General features: G+C 40.4%; 1 protein-coding gene across 3 annotated transcripts in view; it reads left to right on the top strand.

Annotated features, from left to right (window-relative positions):
• kcnd3 (potassium voltage-gated channel subfamily D member 3) overlaps positions 1–17,898 on the top strand; it is a 389,138-nt gene that overhangs the window by 349,274 nt on the left and 21,966 nt on the right. For all 3 annotated transcript variants that reach the window (XM_008109835.3, XM_003220438.4, XM_016993342.2), the window contains exon 4: positions 9,853–9,954. In XM_008109835.3, coding sequence (XP_008108042.1) covers positions 9,853–9,954 — 102 coding nt within the window. The remainder of the gene's footprint in view (positions 1–9,852; positions 9,955–17,898) is intronic.

Here is a 17,898-nt window from a genome sequence, read left to right as displayed (position 1 = left end):
TCAGCTGATTGAAAAAATCTGTTTTTGGCTAGGCAGCTGAAAGATCTGGGAAGATCTGGCCCATTGGCGGCAATGGGGAACATATGAGGCTCCCCTTTCCATTCCTGGTGTCCTTTCCTTTCTTCCTTTCAAGGGGAGCTGGGTTTGAGGAACAGAGTTAAGGCAGCACCCTTCCTGGGCTCCTTTTCTTTCTTCCTTTCAAGAGATCCTGGGTTTTAGGAACAGGGTTAAGGAAGCATGCACCACATGCTCCCGAATAGAAGGGAAGAAGCTGCACCCAGCAGCCACATGGGCCATTTCAAGCAAAAAAAAAAAAAAAAACCAAACAAACATGGCAACTGAGCCCTTGCCATTAAGAGCTGTCTGGAGAAACCAAACAAGCGAAAGAAGCTGAAAAAAAGCTAAAACTGATCCATGCACAAGTCTTGTATGCAGTGTCTTTTGACCAACAAGCACCAATGAACATTTCAGTGTAAAATGAATACTGTAATCACAGTCAGGATAATAGCTCATTGTAAAGGGCAAGCTTGTGGTATATCCTCCATAATTTTTGAATGTCAATAATAAAATGCTGAGCCACATCGAGGAAATATTTTCATGTATTTTTTCTCTCCAAATATTAGGGAGCCCCCGATAGCACAGCGTGTTAAAGCGCTGAGCTGCTGAACTTGCAGACTGAAAGGTCACAGGTTCAAATGCGGGGAGTGGAGTGAGCACCCGCTGTTAGCCCCAGGTTCTGCCAACCTGACAGTTTGAAAACATGCAAATGTGAGTAAATCAATAGGTACTACTCTGGCGGGAAGGTAACGGCACTCCATGCAGTCATGCCAGTCACATGACCTTGGAGGTGTCTACGGACATTGCCGGCTCTTCGGCTTAAATATGGAGATGAGCACCAACCCCCAGAGTTGGACATGACTGGACTTAATGTCAGGGGAAAACCTTTACCTTTACCTATGAGGTCCTCAGAATTTCACAGTGAGATCCAATACACATATACTTTTGACATTAGTAGATCTACCAAAATTCCTTTAACAAATAAATGTAAGATTGAGTTACACATCCAGAGAATTCATGAAACTTGTTGAACAAAATAATATAGGAGATTTATAATTGTGATTAGAAAAAGGATATACAAACTGCAATGTGCCCCTGGTACCTTTCAGGGGTTGCAAAGACTATCCAAAATACCCCCTTCCAAAGAAGTGACTGAAGTCTAGCTGATTTTTCAAAAACAAATGTTGGAAATTTTTGCCATCTTTAAACGTTAAACAGTTCAGGGTCCTTCATCCAAGTTAAAACATGTACTGCAGTTTCGGAAAAAAACAAATCTCTTTAGTGTGTGAAATTTCTAAAAAAAATGGCAGCTGTCAACAAGTTTTCGCAGTTCAAGTCGTGTCAATCCACATTAATTTTATAGTATTGGTGCACCCTAGACTAACTATAACTCCCATTTGCCCTAGACAACATATCTAGTTGAGAAATCATAGGAGTCCAATAGCATCAGGACAGCCACGGTTTTTCAGACTTCTAACACAACATAGGTAGCCTGAGATCAGGCATTATTATAGAACATGTCAGTTTTAGTTTCCAAAGGGTCTTTGCTGTATCTTATAGCCCTGCCTATAACTGCCTCTAGCGATTTTCTCTTAACTAGAAACTTGCACATCTATTTCAGAATATTGTGTATGTGCATTAGGGTGCAAAGTTTAAACAATTGTTATTAGTGGAACACCAAATTCACTGTTGCATACCAATAAAGCTTTGTAGCTCATACACTGAAAGGTCCATGGTAGCTATTCCTCTTGCTAGATTGTACATCGTCTATTAAACAGAGCAAATAAACAAGAGAATACTACAGAACTATTTTAAGTATAGTCCACTGTACTTGTTCTTAAAGTAATTACTTTTACAATTAACTCTAAGATATTGCTTTTAAAGTTGTTTTGGTAATTAAGGATGCATTCCAGCACTTAATTGCCTGGGAGTATGGCACTTATTTCTAAGAAGTTGTGTGTGCAAGGTGGCACTGTAAAGATGTTTATGTGCATCTGTTGAATATCTCTATGGGAGGAAATTCCATTCAATAAAGTGGAATTTATTTCTGAGTAAGTTGAAGCTATGAAACCAATCAATACAGTCCAAAGGCAGTTTTTAATTGACATGCTTTTAATTAGTTTTAGTTCTACTGATTACTTCTTATAACTTTTGTACGATATACTTTTCAATGCCTATTTTAACTTTTGCAAGCTGTTTTGGTCCCAGGGCTAGAGAAAAGGTGGGATAAAATTACATAAAACATTTTTGTTGTAGTAGCAGTTGTTAACTGATGACTAGGATTCTTTAGTGCTCCCAAAAAACTTTTGAGAACACAGATTTGTGAGTCCTGGCAGCCCACAATGTCGCCAACCCAGAGACAGTCCACTTCATTTTTTAAAATGTTTTGAGCCTCCCTTTTTTAAAAGGGCACAGGTTGGTCTCTAAGAGGTTCAAGACTTACCTGATCCAGTTATTTCACTTCACATGTGCATATTGTTAATTTTGAAGATGTTTTTGGTTTTGTTGAAACACATTGCCCTTTTTGGGGGGAGTGGGAGTCTATCTCTATTTTTACATGTTATTTCTTCATCTGGTAACAAAGTTTATGTTAAGAACTAATACTCAGGACCAGATCTACTTTGTTCACTGAGGTATATCATTATAAATTTGTTTGATTTTTTTGTCCTGCTCTTCCTCCAAAGACCTTAATGTACATAGTTCGCTGTCCCAGTTTTAGCCCAACGGTCATCTTGTGAATTGGTTGAGAGTTATCACATGAGATGTTGCATGTCTGAACAGAGAACTGAACTTGGCCACTCAAGCCTTAAGTGCAATACACTGATTTCCCATTCGAAACTGATCAACAATGTGTAATTTTTTACATACCCACTCAGTGCAACTTCCAATGTTTTCAGCAGTCTTGCTTCTAAGAAGATTAGTATTGATCTACATTCAGTGTGGTTTAGCACTTATACTACTAAGCTGCCTCTACATTTGTTAAAAATCTGTTTTGTTACCTTCAGGGTTCTTGTTTTCTGCTAAAGAAATTGTGTTGCCAACTAGGCATTTTGGGGGAGTAACTGTGACTGTGTATGAATGATTCAACAGTACCATGAAAGAGGCTGACCATAGGTCTTTCTCATGCCATTAGCACCCTGGGAAACCTCACAAAACACTCCTGTGACCTTCTGTCTCACAGAGTTGCATGATTTAGTCACAGCTATGCAAGACTGCATCACAGAAAAGTGATTTTAAGTCAATGTTCTTGGTTGTCCTGGAGAACATTAAGAAATCAGGACCAAAGTGGCCTGTTAAAAACTCAGCTCCCAGAAAGCTGTGATTCCCATAGATAGTCTATAGAAATGAAACAAAACTCGTTATGCTAATGACAGATGTACTTAACCTTCTTTGAACTCAGTTATAGAAAAGTAAGCAAATCCTTATATAAACTTCATAGAATCATAGAATCATAGAATCATAGAATAGTAGGGTTGGAAGAGACCTCATGGGCCATCCAGTCCAACCCCCTGCCAAGAAGCAGGAAATCGCATTCAAAGCACCCCCGACAGATGGCCATCCAGCCTCTGCTTAAAAGCCTCCAAGGAAGGAGCCTCCACCACAGCCCGGGGGAGAGAGTTCCACTGTCGAACAGCCCTCACAGTGAGGAAGTTCTTCCTGATGTTCAGGTGGAATCTCCTTTCCTGTAGTTTGAAGCCATTGTTCCGTGTCCTAGTCTGCAGGGCAGCAGAAAACAAGCTTGCTCCCTCCTCCCTATGACTTCCCTTCACGTATTTGTACATGGCTATCATGTCTCCTCTCAGCCTTCTCTTCTGCAGGCTAAACATGCCAAGCTCTTTAAGCCGCTCCTCATAGGGCTTGTTCTCCAGACCCTTAATCATTTTAGTCGCCCTCCTCTGGACGCTTTCCAGCTTGTCAACATCTCCCTTCAACTGTGGTGCCCAAAATTGGACACAGTATTCCAGTTGTGGTCTGACCAAGGCAGAATAGAGGGGGAGCAGGACTTCCCTGGATCTAGACGCTATTCCCCTATTGATGCAGGCCAGAATCCCGTTGGCTTTTTTAGCTGCTGCATCACATTGTTGGCTCATGTTTAACTTGTTGTCCACGAGGACTCCAAGGTCTTTTTCGCACACACTGCTGTCAAGCCAGGCGTCCCCCATTCTGTATCTTTGATTTCCATTTTTTCTGCCGAAGTGAAGTATCTTCCAGCTTTGTGCCAATGAAACTTTATTGAAGAGCTGCTTGTTAGCATTGACACACTAAGGGCTCATCTATATGTATCACTAAATGCATGGATGATCTCCTGTAGCTCTGTGACTATCTGGCAGTGGCAAGAGAGACAGGAAAGGTACTGCACCATCCAGGCTCTGCTCTGCAACTGCTGTGTGATGGACATAGACTGGCTCAGGGTGACTCTGTATCTGTCACACAGTGTTAGCAGGGCAGAGTCTAGATTAGTGGTTCTCAACCAGTGAATCCCCAAGGTTTTGGCCTTCAGCTCCCAGAAATTCTAACAGCTGGTAAACTGGCCGGGATTTCTGGGAGTTGTAGGCCGAAACACCTGGGGACCCACAGGTTGAGAACCACTGGTCTAAATGGTGCAGACAGGCCAAAACTGGTTCAGCTCCTCTAGACTGTTACCTTACCTTTCCTGTCTCTCTTGCCACTGCTGGATAGCATCCAGGACATCTCCCAGGCATCAGCAGGCATCTTAGCTGACATCAGCAAGATACTTATGCAACCAGGGAGAAGGAGACTGTGACACATTCCCAGTCCATCTAATTCTTCCCTGTGATGCTGAAAAAATAGTGGCCATGGCAGCCCAAGTAGACAGTGGACCAATCTCTTTGGAGCCAGTCATGCTGTTCACACTTTGCCTGAATGCAGGGCTGCTCTGGTGTTTCAGCAAAATTCCAGAGTATTCCCCAACCTTGCTTAATGTGGAGTTAAACCAGCTAACCTGACATAACCCGCATTAAGCACTGAAAATCCCTGGATTTCATTTGAACATCCAGGAACAACTTCTGGTCCACTTCACAGTAAAGGGCCAGTATAAACAAGCCCTAAATTAGATTAGTAACACAGCTCCTCAAACTAGATATATGATTATTCCCTCCCTGTTTCCTTCCCTTGGATTGCTTTCTCTTCCTTGAACAAAAACAAACAGTTCTACTTAAAATTATTTGTGTGACAGAAAAAAAAATCTGCCTATGATCAATAACATTTTTTTTTTAAAAAAAATGTATTTTTGCTCAAATGTTTTTATTTTTGGAAAGCACACACTGACCTCTCTTCAGAAAGAGCTCCATGTCTGCCATCAGCATGGATATAGATGCTTTGTAGCTATGGCAACACTAGTACTGTTTCTGTGGCAAAAAAGGTGATACTGAATTTGAAATGTTACATTTTACTAAAGATCACAAACATTTGCAGTCAGACAATTCCTGAAAGCACAATGCCAGTTCCTAAATCCATAGTGTTATTTCAGCTACCTCCTGAAAGCTCACAAACATTTATTTATTTATTTATTTATTTCCAGCATTTATACTCCTCCCTTCTCACCCGGGGGGACTCAGGGTGGCTTACAACAGTTGGCAACATTTAATGCCTAAAAACATAATAATAAAACAAGAACAGTACATGCCATCAATTAAAACTGTTAAAATACAACATTAAAATACATTATAAAAACTTAAAACATATGTAATTAGATCAATTCATCCAGCCTTAAAACGGACCATGACAACTTTGTCGTTTACTCGTTAAAAGCTTGTGCACACAACCATGTTTTCATGGTCTTTCTGAAACCCAGAAGGCTTGCCGGATATTTGTAGGGAGGGTGTTCTACAGCTGGGGAGCCACCACCGAGAAGGCCCTGTCCCTCATTCCCACTAGCCATGCTTGCGAAGTAGGAGGGACTGAGAACAGGGCCTCTCCAGATGATCTTAGTGATCTTGCTGGCTCATAGGAGGAGATACATTCGGACAAGTAAATTGGGCCAGAACCGTTTAGGGTTTTATAGGTCAAGACCAGCACTTTGAATTGGGCTCAGTATCATATTGACAGCCAGTGGAGCTGGCTTAACAGGGTGGTGGTACACTTCCTGTATGCCGCCCCAGTTATTAATCTGGCTGCCACCCGTTGTACTAATTGGAGCTTCCGGGCCGTCTTCAAAGGCAGCCCCATGTAGAGAGTGTTGCAGTAGTCCAAATGGGATGTAACTAGAGCGTGGACCACCGAGGCCAAGTCAGACTTCCCAAGGTACGGGCACAGCTGGCACACAAGTCTTAGTTGTGCGAATGCTCCCCTGGCCACCGCTGAGATCTGGGGTTCCAGACTCAGTGATGAGTCCAGGAGAACACCCAGACTGCGAACCTGTGTCTTCAGGGGGAGTGCGACCCGGTCCAACACAGGTTGTAACCCTATACCCTGTTCGGCCCTATGACTGACCAAGAGGACCTCTGTCTTGTCTGGATTTGAAACTCCAGATGATCTCTCCCAATGGCTTCATGTATATGTTAAACAACATGGCAGGCAGTACTGACCTCTGCGGGACCCCACACAACAAAGGTTGTGGGGTTGAGCAGGTGTCCCCCAGTGACACCATCTGGGAACAACCCTCCAGGAAGGACCGGAGCCACTGTAAAACAGTACCTCTGAGACCCATTCCCACAAGGCATCCCAGAAGGATACTGTGGTCTATGATATTGAAGGCCGCTGAGAGGTCCAGCAGAACCAGCAGGGACACACTTCCCCTGTCCAGTTCCTGACGTAGATCATCGACTAAGGCAACCAAGGCTGTCTCAGTACCATGTCCCGGCAATTTGTGTTTTCTGCCATTGAATTATGATATGGTTTGTGGGAACGGAACAAGAGATTGAAATGAATACTTCTTGGATAAGTAGAATGAGTGAGCAGTGTTCTCAAATAATCTAAACAATTAAATAATCCCAGTTTTAAAAAGCATTTTCTCACCCTCAGAGGGAGGAAAATGCAACCCCACCTCTGAACAAATATTACCAAAAAAGCTCTGTGATAGGGAAGCCATAGGTTAGAAATAACCTGAAGACACACAACAACAACAACAACAACAACAACAACAACAACAACAACAACAACAATGACAATTGAAAGATCCTATATAGAGTCCCAGGTTTTCAGTTTTGCTGGGGAGAATAATCGAAGATGTTGCTGGCATGACATTGCTGGATTGCAAGGAGGCCCATCTTCACTATGTAACAAAATAATGATCCCTTCAGAGCCTGCTAATAAAACCAATACAGTTTGTTTGTGCAGTGCAACTGCAAAGAAATCACAGTCCTTCTCCCTTCAAAAATATACTCATTCCATTGAGACTTTCAGTTGATCCCAATGTGCTTTTTCAATGCTTTCAGTTTTCTAAATTCATAATGGAAATCCAGTTACCAAATCCAAAAGAAGAAAAATCCCTTACACTTTTCATGGTTGTGTAGACAAGAGAATTCTCTACATTCAAACTTGTCAAACTGTATCTGCTGAAAAGCTCTCTTCTGTGCAATGCTATTGCTGTGGCAGACCCGTTGTAGAATGCCATCCCCTTGGAAACTCTTTTGGTGTACGCAGCTGGGTTCATTTTGTTGCCAAGGTAGAATATGGCTTTTCACCAAAGCTTCCAAGTCATGGGAATTGGAGCCCAATAACTAGGTTGTAAAGCTATGATATTGCATACACTATTTTAAAATGTTTCAAATTGTTTTAAATTACCCTAAATTATTTTTAGAGTAGCCTAAATTGTTTTCAAATAGGAGTGCAAATTCTGTGCCCTTCAGATGAGGATAGATTGTGCATCCTAGCAGGCCTAGCCAAAATATTCCATTGTGAGAATGTTGGAAATCACAATCATAACAGATTTATTTCTTCCTTGCTTTAAACTACTTTAAATGGTTGCTTTGATGTCTTTATCTGGTCCTAACTTCTTTTTTATGTAGGATGGAATAGAAATATAAAATAACCAAAACTACTGAGGTTTTCGATTCTTGCCCCTTTTCCATTTGGCTGTCTGAAATTAAAATAACCTTATTTTCACTTCACCTCTTGTTGTATTAGATGAAAAAAGCTGGGGGTTTGTTCCAGTTTTCTAACTATTATTTGTACTTTTAAAAGTGTTTAAAATTTAACAGATTAGGCAGCATTCTTGTTAAATATTAATGTATAGTATACTTAACAACTGTGCATTACTTCAGAAAATACACTGTGTGTAGAAAAATATATACGTAGACTGGCAAGGCATTTTTGAAGGGAGGATTGTATGTGGGGGAAGTGTACTTAACCTCCTTCTTCCCTGCTGTTTTGTAACTCCCTCTCCCCGTATGATTTTTTTCTCACTAGTCAGTCCAAAACTTTGAAAAGTTACTTTGCAAACTACAACACCAAGTACCTCATCCCATTAGAAGCATAAAGCGGAGGAATTGAATTCTTTCAATAGCATTTGATGCTATAGATCATTCATTTGCCGCCATCACATGTGATGTACTCTGTCCGTTGCTACAGAAATCATCTGCTTTCTTAGCTATCACACAGGGAAGTGCATTCTCCACCCATACCACTTCCTTTCTTTTTTAAAAAAATTAATAAATAAAAGGAAACCTCAAAATTGTGAAAGTCTGAAATCTCGCATACCTAGTATTTCCAATTATGTATTGAAATTAGAAAATCCCAGGTCTAAAAAGGGGGAAATATAGCTTCAGCAAACTGGTAATATATAAAAATTGTACAATTCCTAAAGAATAAATTATTTTTAAAAAATTACCATAAAAGTTTAATGCAAGAGGATTAAAGGTGAGAAAAGCAGTGGCCAGGCTTATTTCAAGACCACCTACAGGAACACCTATAGGAACCTTTAGTTTTTTCTGCATGAATCAGGAATTCTGAAGACTATTGCTCCCTGACTCTAGAAACCTCAGCTTCTACACACTTTAAAAACATTTTAAAGATGGAGTCATATGGGCAACCGTTGGAAGTACTCTTATGTCATTTGATGGGCTCCGGGGGACTCTTTCTTTAAAATGTTTTAAAATGTATAGAAACAAGAGGAAGCCTACATCTGATGAGGTCCCAAGAATCATCAGTCAACATGGAATTAACTGTGTAAAGGTTCTGTTGATCTTTGATCTTGGGGTGCAGCCCTATTGCATAAATACATCCATTTGATACCATTTTAATTACTATAACTCTTTCCTACAGGATCCTAGGATTTGTAGATTTCCAGCAGAGTTGGATTTTCTCTGCTAGAAAACTTTAGTTTGTTTCCTGCACTACAGCAATCTAACAAAGATTCAAAAATTACTAAACCCAGGATTTTATGTGATTGATTCGTGACAATTAAAACGGTATGAAACGACTATAGCTGTGCAGTGTGGATACGCCTCTGGTTGGTGAATGGCAAGGGGGAATATGAGCAGAATGGCTTTGCAATGGCAAAGTGGAGAATTGAATGAAATATATAAGAAACACTTCCTCACGCCAGTCATTTCTCTGAAAATGCCTCCTTGTGGAGTTAGTAGGTTATGTTTGCAAAAGTAACATGTATTTGCATCTTTAAGACATGGTGATATACATACTCAGACAAAAGGAAGTCCCATTGAGTTCAGAAGAACAATGGAATAATCGTGTTAAAGACTGTGCTCTTCCTCTATTTATCACAGTAAGCCTCTAAGGTCCAGACACCATTCTTCAGAGTTAGCAGTGGAATGAGATGTAAAAGATGATAATGAATTCTAGTCTCACATCTCACTACTCTGTTTCCTTTTACAGAAAGCCCGGCTGGCCAGGATTCGTGTGGTTAAGACAGGCAGTTCCAACGCCTACCTTCACAGTAAGCGCAATGGCCTCCTTAATGAAGCACTGGAGTTGACGGTACGTATAAGGAAAAGCAAACCCTTTCATAGGAATGTTGAAAGCATCTCCACCTCTTGTTCTTCTTTTGTCTCTCTGTGTGACATTTTCGTGGGCAGGCATGAGCTGTGCTATAATTATACTAGAATGTTACTCAGCATGTTAAATGAAGTACAATTGCAAAAGGGTGGGGGAGAGGGATTTCAAGGGAAGCATCTTGAGCTCTTTCATGAAAATACAGGAAGAAGTTGGCCTTCTAATAATCATAAAAGGACAAGGAATACCAGTGAGCCATATCCTTGACCAGAGTTCAGAGACCTCACTTTTTCAATTGGTCTGTATTGTAGTCCAAGGACCCAGGAACTGAGACTGCCTTTAATGCGGGATGAAGATGTAAAAGAGAGAATGGGAAATGGGGTGAAAGCTTTTAAAATGATGCTTGCATCTGGTAAAGAAAAGGAAGAGAAGCAGTGGGAGAAAAACAGTGGTGGTGAAAGATGAAAGCAGCAGCACTGATAAAATAGAGCTACTGAGAAAGAAATTTTAGGCAGGCAGCAGTGTTCAGGGGTATAGCATGGGGATGGGGACATTAGCTTTTTGAGCTACTGAAACAGACCATTGTCTCGTGTTCAGCTTGTCGTCTACCAAGACCCCAAGAACTTTTTCACATGTCCTGCTTTCAAGCCACATATCAACCCTCCTATATTTGTACATTTTATTTTTCCTGCCCACAGTCCACCCCTACATTTATCCTGCTGAAATATGTTTTGTTAGTTTTGCCTAGCTTTGCAATCCATCAAAGTAAATTTCGAATTCCGATTGAAGTGATTTATGAAGATGTTGAACAAAAACAGGCCCAGAACAGAATGCTGAGCACCCCACTAGTCACTTCTCTCCAGGAAAAGAACAACTATTTGTGAGCACTCTCTGGGTTCAGCCAGTCAATTAATTATGAACGTACCTAATAGTAAACACTGTCCAACTCACAGTCTTTCAGCTTGCCTGCAAGTTTATCATGGGGGACATTGTCAAAAGTCTTACTGATATCAAGATATACTAAATCCACAGCTCTCTCCTGCTCTACCAAGATCGCATCTCTATCAAAAAATAGACATAGGACTAATTTGGCATGACTTGTTTCACGGCATTAAACACGTGCAGAGACTGAAACTTTTTTGATATCAATTTCAAACTGACTTTTTGGTGGATAATAATAATAATAATCATCATCATCATCATCATCATCATTTATATCTCACCATCTCCCCGAAGGGACTCATAGCTGTTTACAAGGCACTCCAGCGTGCAGCATGTAAACAGTACATTAGTATAAAAAATAACACATAAAATTATAATGTCAATCATTACCAACATCCATAGAATAAGATAAAATTGCTCAATTTAAAATGCAGAACATCTGCCGATAAAACTATCTACCATCATTTTATGATCTAAAGTGCTTGAGTGTCAACCTCATATGGGCCCATTGCAACCTACTCGAGATCAAAGGCCTGTTTAAACCTCCATGTTTTTAGGCTGGATTGGAAAGATTGAAGGGTGGGAGCTAACCTAATCTCTTTTGGGAGGGTATTCTAGAGCCGGGAAGCCACCACCAAGAAGTCCCCCTCTCTCGTCCCCACCAACCGTGCTTGAGACGGCGGTGGGACTGAGAGAAGGGCCTCACCTGCAGATCTGAGAGCTGTGCCGGTTCATAGAAAGAGCTGCAGTCTTGAAGAGAGGTTCGACCCAAAGTGTATAGGTCATTATAAGAAATAACCTGCACCTTGAATTGAGCCTAGAAACTAGTCAGAAGCCAGCGGAGCTGCTTTAATAGGGACGTGGTATGCTCCCTAAAGCTAACTCTAGTTAGTAATCTGGTAGCCAACCTATGCACTAGCTGCAGTTTCCAAACCGTTTTCAAAGTCAGCCCCACGTAGTTGCTTAGGTTCTCTTTTTTCATACCTTGTGAGGACGAGGAGAACCTTTGCCCTCTTCCAATCTGGTAGAATTTCTCCTGTTACCTTAGAATTTCCAAAAAATGGGTGATAGTGGCTCAGAGATTACATCTGCAAGTTCCTTTACTATTCTTGGGACTTGTCTATACAAACTCTTTACTTCAAAGTGGACCAGAAGTCAAACCTGGATGTTCAAACAATGTCCACTGATTTCTGATTCTTAACACAGAGTAAACCAGATTAACCCAGTTTAACCCAGCATTAAGCAAAGTTGAGAAAGTTTCAATGAAACTCAAGAGCAGCTTTGCATGTTGGGATGAATGTGGACAGCATGACTGGCTTCAAAGCGAACTGGTCTGCTGAACATATGTCTCAGCATCACTATCTCCTTTTCCAGCACCCATCAGGACACGGAAAAGGGGATGGACCATGCAAGTGTCACCCTCCCGTGTCATCACTGGCAGTTGGTCATAGAGCTCTGGGGACATCAGCAAAGACATCCACATAACTAGGTAGAAAGAGTATGTCAGCAAAGGTGCCTAGCAACTCCCAAGACCTTCTTACAGCGACACCAGAGGCACTCAAAGTGGCCAGCTTCTGGTTAAAGGAAATTTAGTATAATGCCAAGTTTTTAACTTTGCTTGTGATTTTTCTTTACATTATAACTGTATTCTCAATTCACTTCTGAGATATAAATAAAATTTAAAAAACAGCTATGAGCTCTCATGGGGCCCTGTGACTGTCTGACAGCAGTGTCAGGAACAGAAAAAGTAAGCTGGCCCAGCAAGGCCAAACTGTTGCCCACCTGACTGGATTCTACTTCAATGCTATAGGGGGATGGACATGGACAGTGTAGTCACCTCAGGGCCAGTTCAAAGTATCACCACTCCAGACTGGCCCTGGATTTTGTAGTACTGTATGTATAGATGAGCCCTTCTCTTACAAGTACTGGCTATTTGTTTGCAGACTTCTTTAATAATGCAGCTTATAAAACTCAGCTTATCTTAAAGTTCTTTGTACATCCATCTCTAAAAACCTTTCACTTTTCTTCCTAAGTGGAATTGTTTGCAGCTGACTTTCAATATTTCACCTTTAAGAAACAAGTACCTATGCATCATGAATCCTTTTCCCATTGAGCATGTCAGACCATGGGATCTCATTCCGTTTTTTTCTTCACATTGTTTCTGATGTATGGCAACCCTAAGGTGAATCTATCATGGGATTTTCTTGGCAAGATTTGTTCAGAGGAAATTTTGCTTTTGCCTTCCTTTGGTTTCTGAGAGAGAGTAATTTGCCCAAAATCTCCCACTGGGTTTCCATGACTAAGCAGGGATTCAAATCCTGATTTCCAGAGTCATAGTTCAATGCAGAAACCAGTACACATGATGACTCAGTATTTTCCTAAGCTTACTGAAATCAGCATATTGAACGAGTGCATATTTAACTATTGTGGCTTCCCCTTTCCTCTCTATGCTTAAAGGTGGCAGGGTGGTGGGGGGGGGGGGGTGGAGAATAATCTAGAAATTGATCCAACTCCATCTGCCTCAGCCCATGTGGTGTGTCAGTATTTTTATATACTTTTTCTTATAAAAATTGAATATATTTTCCATTCTTAGTTTAGATCAAACTTCTAACGTTTAAATTCTATCCCAACAGGGATTTGAAAAATGTTGTTCAACATCTTCATAAATTACTTGTATGGTGGAACAGAAATTATGCATATCACTTTTGCAGATCATACCACATAGGTGGAGGTAGCGAATATGCCAGAGAATCCATTCAGATGCATGGACACATGCACATACTCCACATGGCTCAGCTGTTTTGTTTTTAATAGCAAAGCATTTTGAGGCTAATCTTAATTACTTCCAAATGAGGGACTGTCTGAAGTTCATCACGTTTCTCGGCAGACTCAACATTGATGAGAAGTGGTTATTTTATTAGGCTTGATCAAGCCCAGAAGAAGTAGTAACACATTTCCATGGATTTCATTTGAAAAAAATCATCCTTCTGTCATGAAAAATCGCCCAATTGAGCTGTGGGAGCTGTTGAATGTGCAGGTCATGTGTTTTTATTCACTAATCCAAAAGGTACTCACATCCGTAAGTGGGACCCATTAACTTCTTTGTTTGCAGTAGCAAACCTGTATCTTTTCATAAGCGTCACAGCTGAAAAGTGATGAATCTAAGCATATTTAATTGAAGGTTTAGACTGGGTACATCTGCACTGTAGAATTAATGCAATTTGACTATGACAGGATGGACTCCTGTAATAGGTTAGAAGCCAGAATCAGAACTCTGATAAAGCCTCATTGGAGTATCTTTGAGCTATCTTTGAGCTATCATTGTGTATGTGGGAGTGTGAGCAGCATCCACTCTTTCTCACCTAAAACAAATCCAGGAAGATGTTCCTTCTTCCTCAACTGCACAAGAGTAGCTAGATTACCCAAGAGTTCGCTGTACTAGTCCATATATTGATTGCCCATTGGTTGTCCAGAGAAGGGCACTTTTGCCCTGTCTGGCTTCCACTGCAGAAACGAGAAAGAAAGAGCAGCCATAGTTCCCAGAATAATCACAGATTATTCTGGCAGAGGGATTCTGGAAGCTATAGTTCAAGGAAGTCACTTTTGCACACTCCAGGCCCACTCAGCATAAGGATGAGCCATGTCTGACCCTGATTCCATCTGTATACACCAGTGTTCTTTTCTGTAGAAGCCGAATGCCTTGTTCTCTGTCAGTTGCAAGCAGGTGCCAGTAACGCCCACAGGAAATACTAAATGTTGCATTTACTTTTGAAAGAATCCCAGAAATAAAGATTGTTAGCAAAACACAATGAACCATTGGAACAAGTCACAGTATTGTCGTGACTTGGCTCAGGCTCCAAGTGCCAGCTCAAAGGAGTTAATACGATTCTATTATTTAACTACACAGTCACAGAACAGAAGCAGCAGGAATTTAAATTATACTCAGGAATGGGTGAGATTTTAAAGCACTGTGATAATTTGGATCAGATGTAACAAACGTACTGGATCTTACAGCGTTTGAAATAAAGGCTGGAATCCTCTTGGAGTCTTTAACGGCTTCCTAATGGATTTACATATGCCGGAATTAAAACTGGGCTATTCTTAAGAATCATATCCATTAGAGGGCCGCTATTACACTACTACATAGCAGAGCCAGCAAAGTGACTGATGGACAATTGGACCAATGCACAATGGGATCAGTGCACAAACTAATGCACATCCTGGTGCGCTTCACAATATCCTGTTGCTATATGTGTACATAAAGTTACATAACATAACAAGTCATATATGATTTCAACAAATATTTTAGAAATACAGTTACTTACAATTAATTCATTTGTGCAATAATGAAGGCATAAATGACTCACATGTTTGCAACTTGTTGAAGGATAGCCTCACTTCTTTTGTAGAATGACATTTGGATTACTTTAATAGTTATCAGGGTGTTGGCTCAATAAATGATGGAAAAGGATTACCCCAAGTTTCAAGTGCTGACTTGAACTGTGCCTTGTTCTGTTGCATCGTGGTGTACCATAGAACAGTGTCAGTGGCATAAATGCTTGCAGCATTTAGATGTGGGTTTTAGAAAAATGATTAAAAATAACTATTTTGATATTTCTTAAAAATGAAAAGTGTTAGTTTTCCAAAACCATAACAACCATTAACTATTTGGGGAGCCCTTAACACTGTAACTATAATTAGATACTTTTTAAAATCCTCCAGCCTCTAGGATCTTATTGCCAGCTTTTCCCTTTGTCCTCTAATTTAATTGTTTTAAATTGAGAGAAACCTGCAAGATTAGTATCAAAATAAATAATACAACAGCATTCAAACCTTGTCACTAGAGAATCAGATCCCTACTGCAACTTTGCAGGATCTTCTAATGTTTGAATTAGCAACAGTAGCACTAGAAATAACACTAATCATCTTTACTTCTACTAATGTACTGCAACGCACCTACCAGTATAGCTCAGAAACAATATCAGTAAAATACAATGCAGGGAACCTAATAAACAGATATATCAATTAGGATTATGGCGTGTATAGCACTTCAGGGATGCACATTTCTCTGTATTCCTTATCAGTTTCCTGTTCACAATAACCACATTGCATGAGAATTATAGCTCTCATTTTCATGAAGCTGAACTGAGGTTGCTGAGATAATTGAACTGGCCTCCAGTGAATCCAGCAAGAGATTCAAGGTCACTTGGTTCAAGAACCAATAGATGGGACCAGCTCTAGTTGTTCCTTAGTTTCCAACCTGTTTATTGAGCTGTATATATTCTTGCAATTCTGGACGCCTGCAAAGTGTAGGTGTAATTGTTAGATGACCCTGGAAATAAACCAGGGTATTAATCCTTTGGAGTATATTCAAGTTAATTTTGAAAAACTGCAATTTTTTGAAGATTTTTAGGTCCCATTTAGGTATACATTATATGAGAACTATGCTTGAGTAATCATGACATAACTTTCTTACCCTCTGTTGCCAGATTTTCAAGGATTACTCATCTCAAGGGGAATGCAACTGGAAAAGCAGCTTTTCTAAGTTGCCCCATATTGCACTACAACCACAGGAATATTGAAGAGGAGAGGAGGATAGGAGAGTCCCGCCTCCTGAGGTCACTTTGTTGCTGGCATGCCAGCACAGAGGCACAACAGCCTTTTTGTACTAGATGAGTGGTGGGATTGTGCCACAAACTGCATCTATTGGTGGGTTTCCTGTCAATCGTGGCAGATAGGTTTATCACATGATAAAGGCAGGCCATCAATTTATTGCACATGGTGACAACAATCTTTTAGTGACAATCCTGCTTCAATATCCGTTTGCCCCCTTCATCCAAAAAAAGTCTGCAGTATATTTCACCTGAAGGCGTGAATTTCATGCTGAAATCAAAATAGTAAACCTTAAAGATGCTGTTAGACACTCCTTTTGTCTCCCCTTTCCCCCTTTTTTGTAACAGACTGACACAATGTTGATGCTTGTTTACCTGAAACAGCTGGCTTGTGGTCTGGTCTTGACATATTGAATTGCTTAGCTATTTCTTTCTCCCACTCAGGATTCTTTAAGTCTAAGTTCGGGTGGATTATGGAATGCATATAATTGTTTGATACGTTATACACTTAATAAGGAAATATCCAAACTGACACCACCTACTTTGCTTTGACTGCATCCTGTGCCCATGATACACCACCAACTGCCCTGAGAGTTTTCCAAAACTGGTATTCAGACCCCATACTGAAACACATAAGGTTTTGTGAGTGTGTTTAAAATCCTTGTTTTCTGTCCCATAAAAATGTGTTTTTGTAACCAAAAAATCTGTTTTCTGTGCAGGAAATAAGCACAGCAAACAAGTTTTTTACAGACATGCACACAGCCCTTTGTTTTTCTTCATAGAATAATTCATGTGCAATACTTTGGGATGTTCAAATGCAAGAATACTGTGGAGAAATATTGATTTTTCTCCTGTTCTAGGAAGAAAGCAATTTTATGTATTCATCCTCACATGTGATGATGAAAGAATCAAAGATTTATATTCGTATTATGTTATGTAGAGAATTGTAACTATGATTATTGCAGAATGTGATCACAGCTTCAGTTCAAGGGACCCATGACCAGGGGAGGTAAGAGGGCTGAAATGTGAACTCCCCAGTCCAAAATTCCACAATTAAACTTTTGTAATACCTGGGGAGTGCATGTATAATATATAATATAATATAAATCTTTATTTATATCCTGCTCTATCTCCATGAGGGAACTCAGGGCAGATTCCAACAAACAAACAAGGCAAGCATTCGGTGCCTCAGTGCAACAACAGATGCAAACATAATCACCCAAAATAACCCCAGTTATGTGTATGTTCATAACTGAGCCTGAAGTTGAGACCTGGAATACAGATATGTTATTTGGGGCTCTGAGCCTGCAAGAGCTGAGCAGGGCAGTCAATGATAGGGGAACTGAGAGATGTATGCACAAGACTATTTATTTAT

Source organism: Anolis carolinensis, chromosome 4, assembly GCF_035594765.1.
Source record: "Anolis carolinensis isolate JA03-04 chromosome 4, rAnoCar3.1.pri, whole genome shotgun sequence".
Taxonomy (NCBI): Eukaryota; Metazoa; Chordata; class Lepidosauria; order Squamata; family Dactyloidae; genus Anolis; species Anolis carolinensis.
The sequence above is the reverse complement of the archived record's forward strand: the minus strand, read 5'-3'. Positions and strand labels throughout refer to the sequence as shown.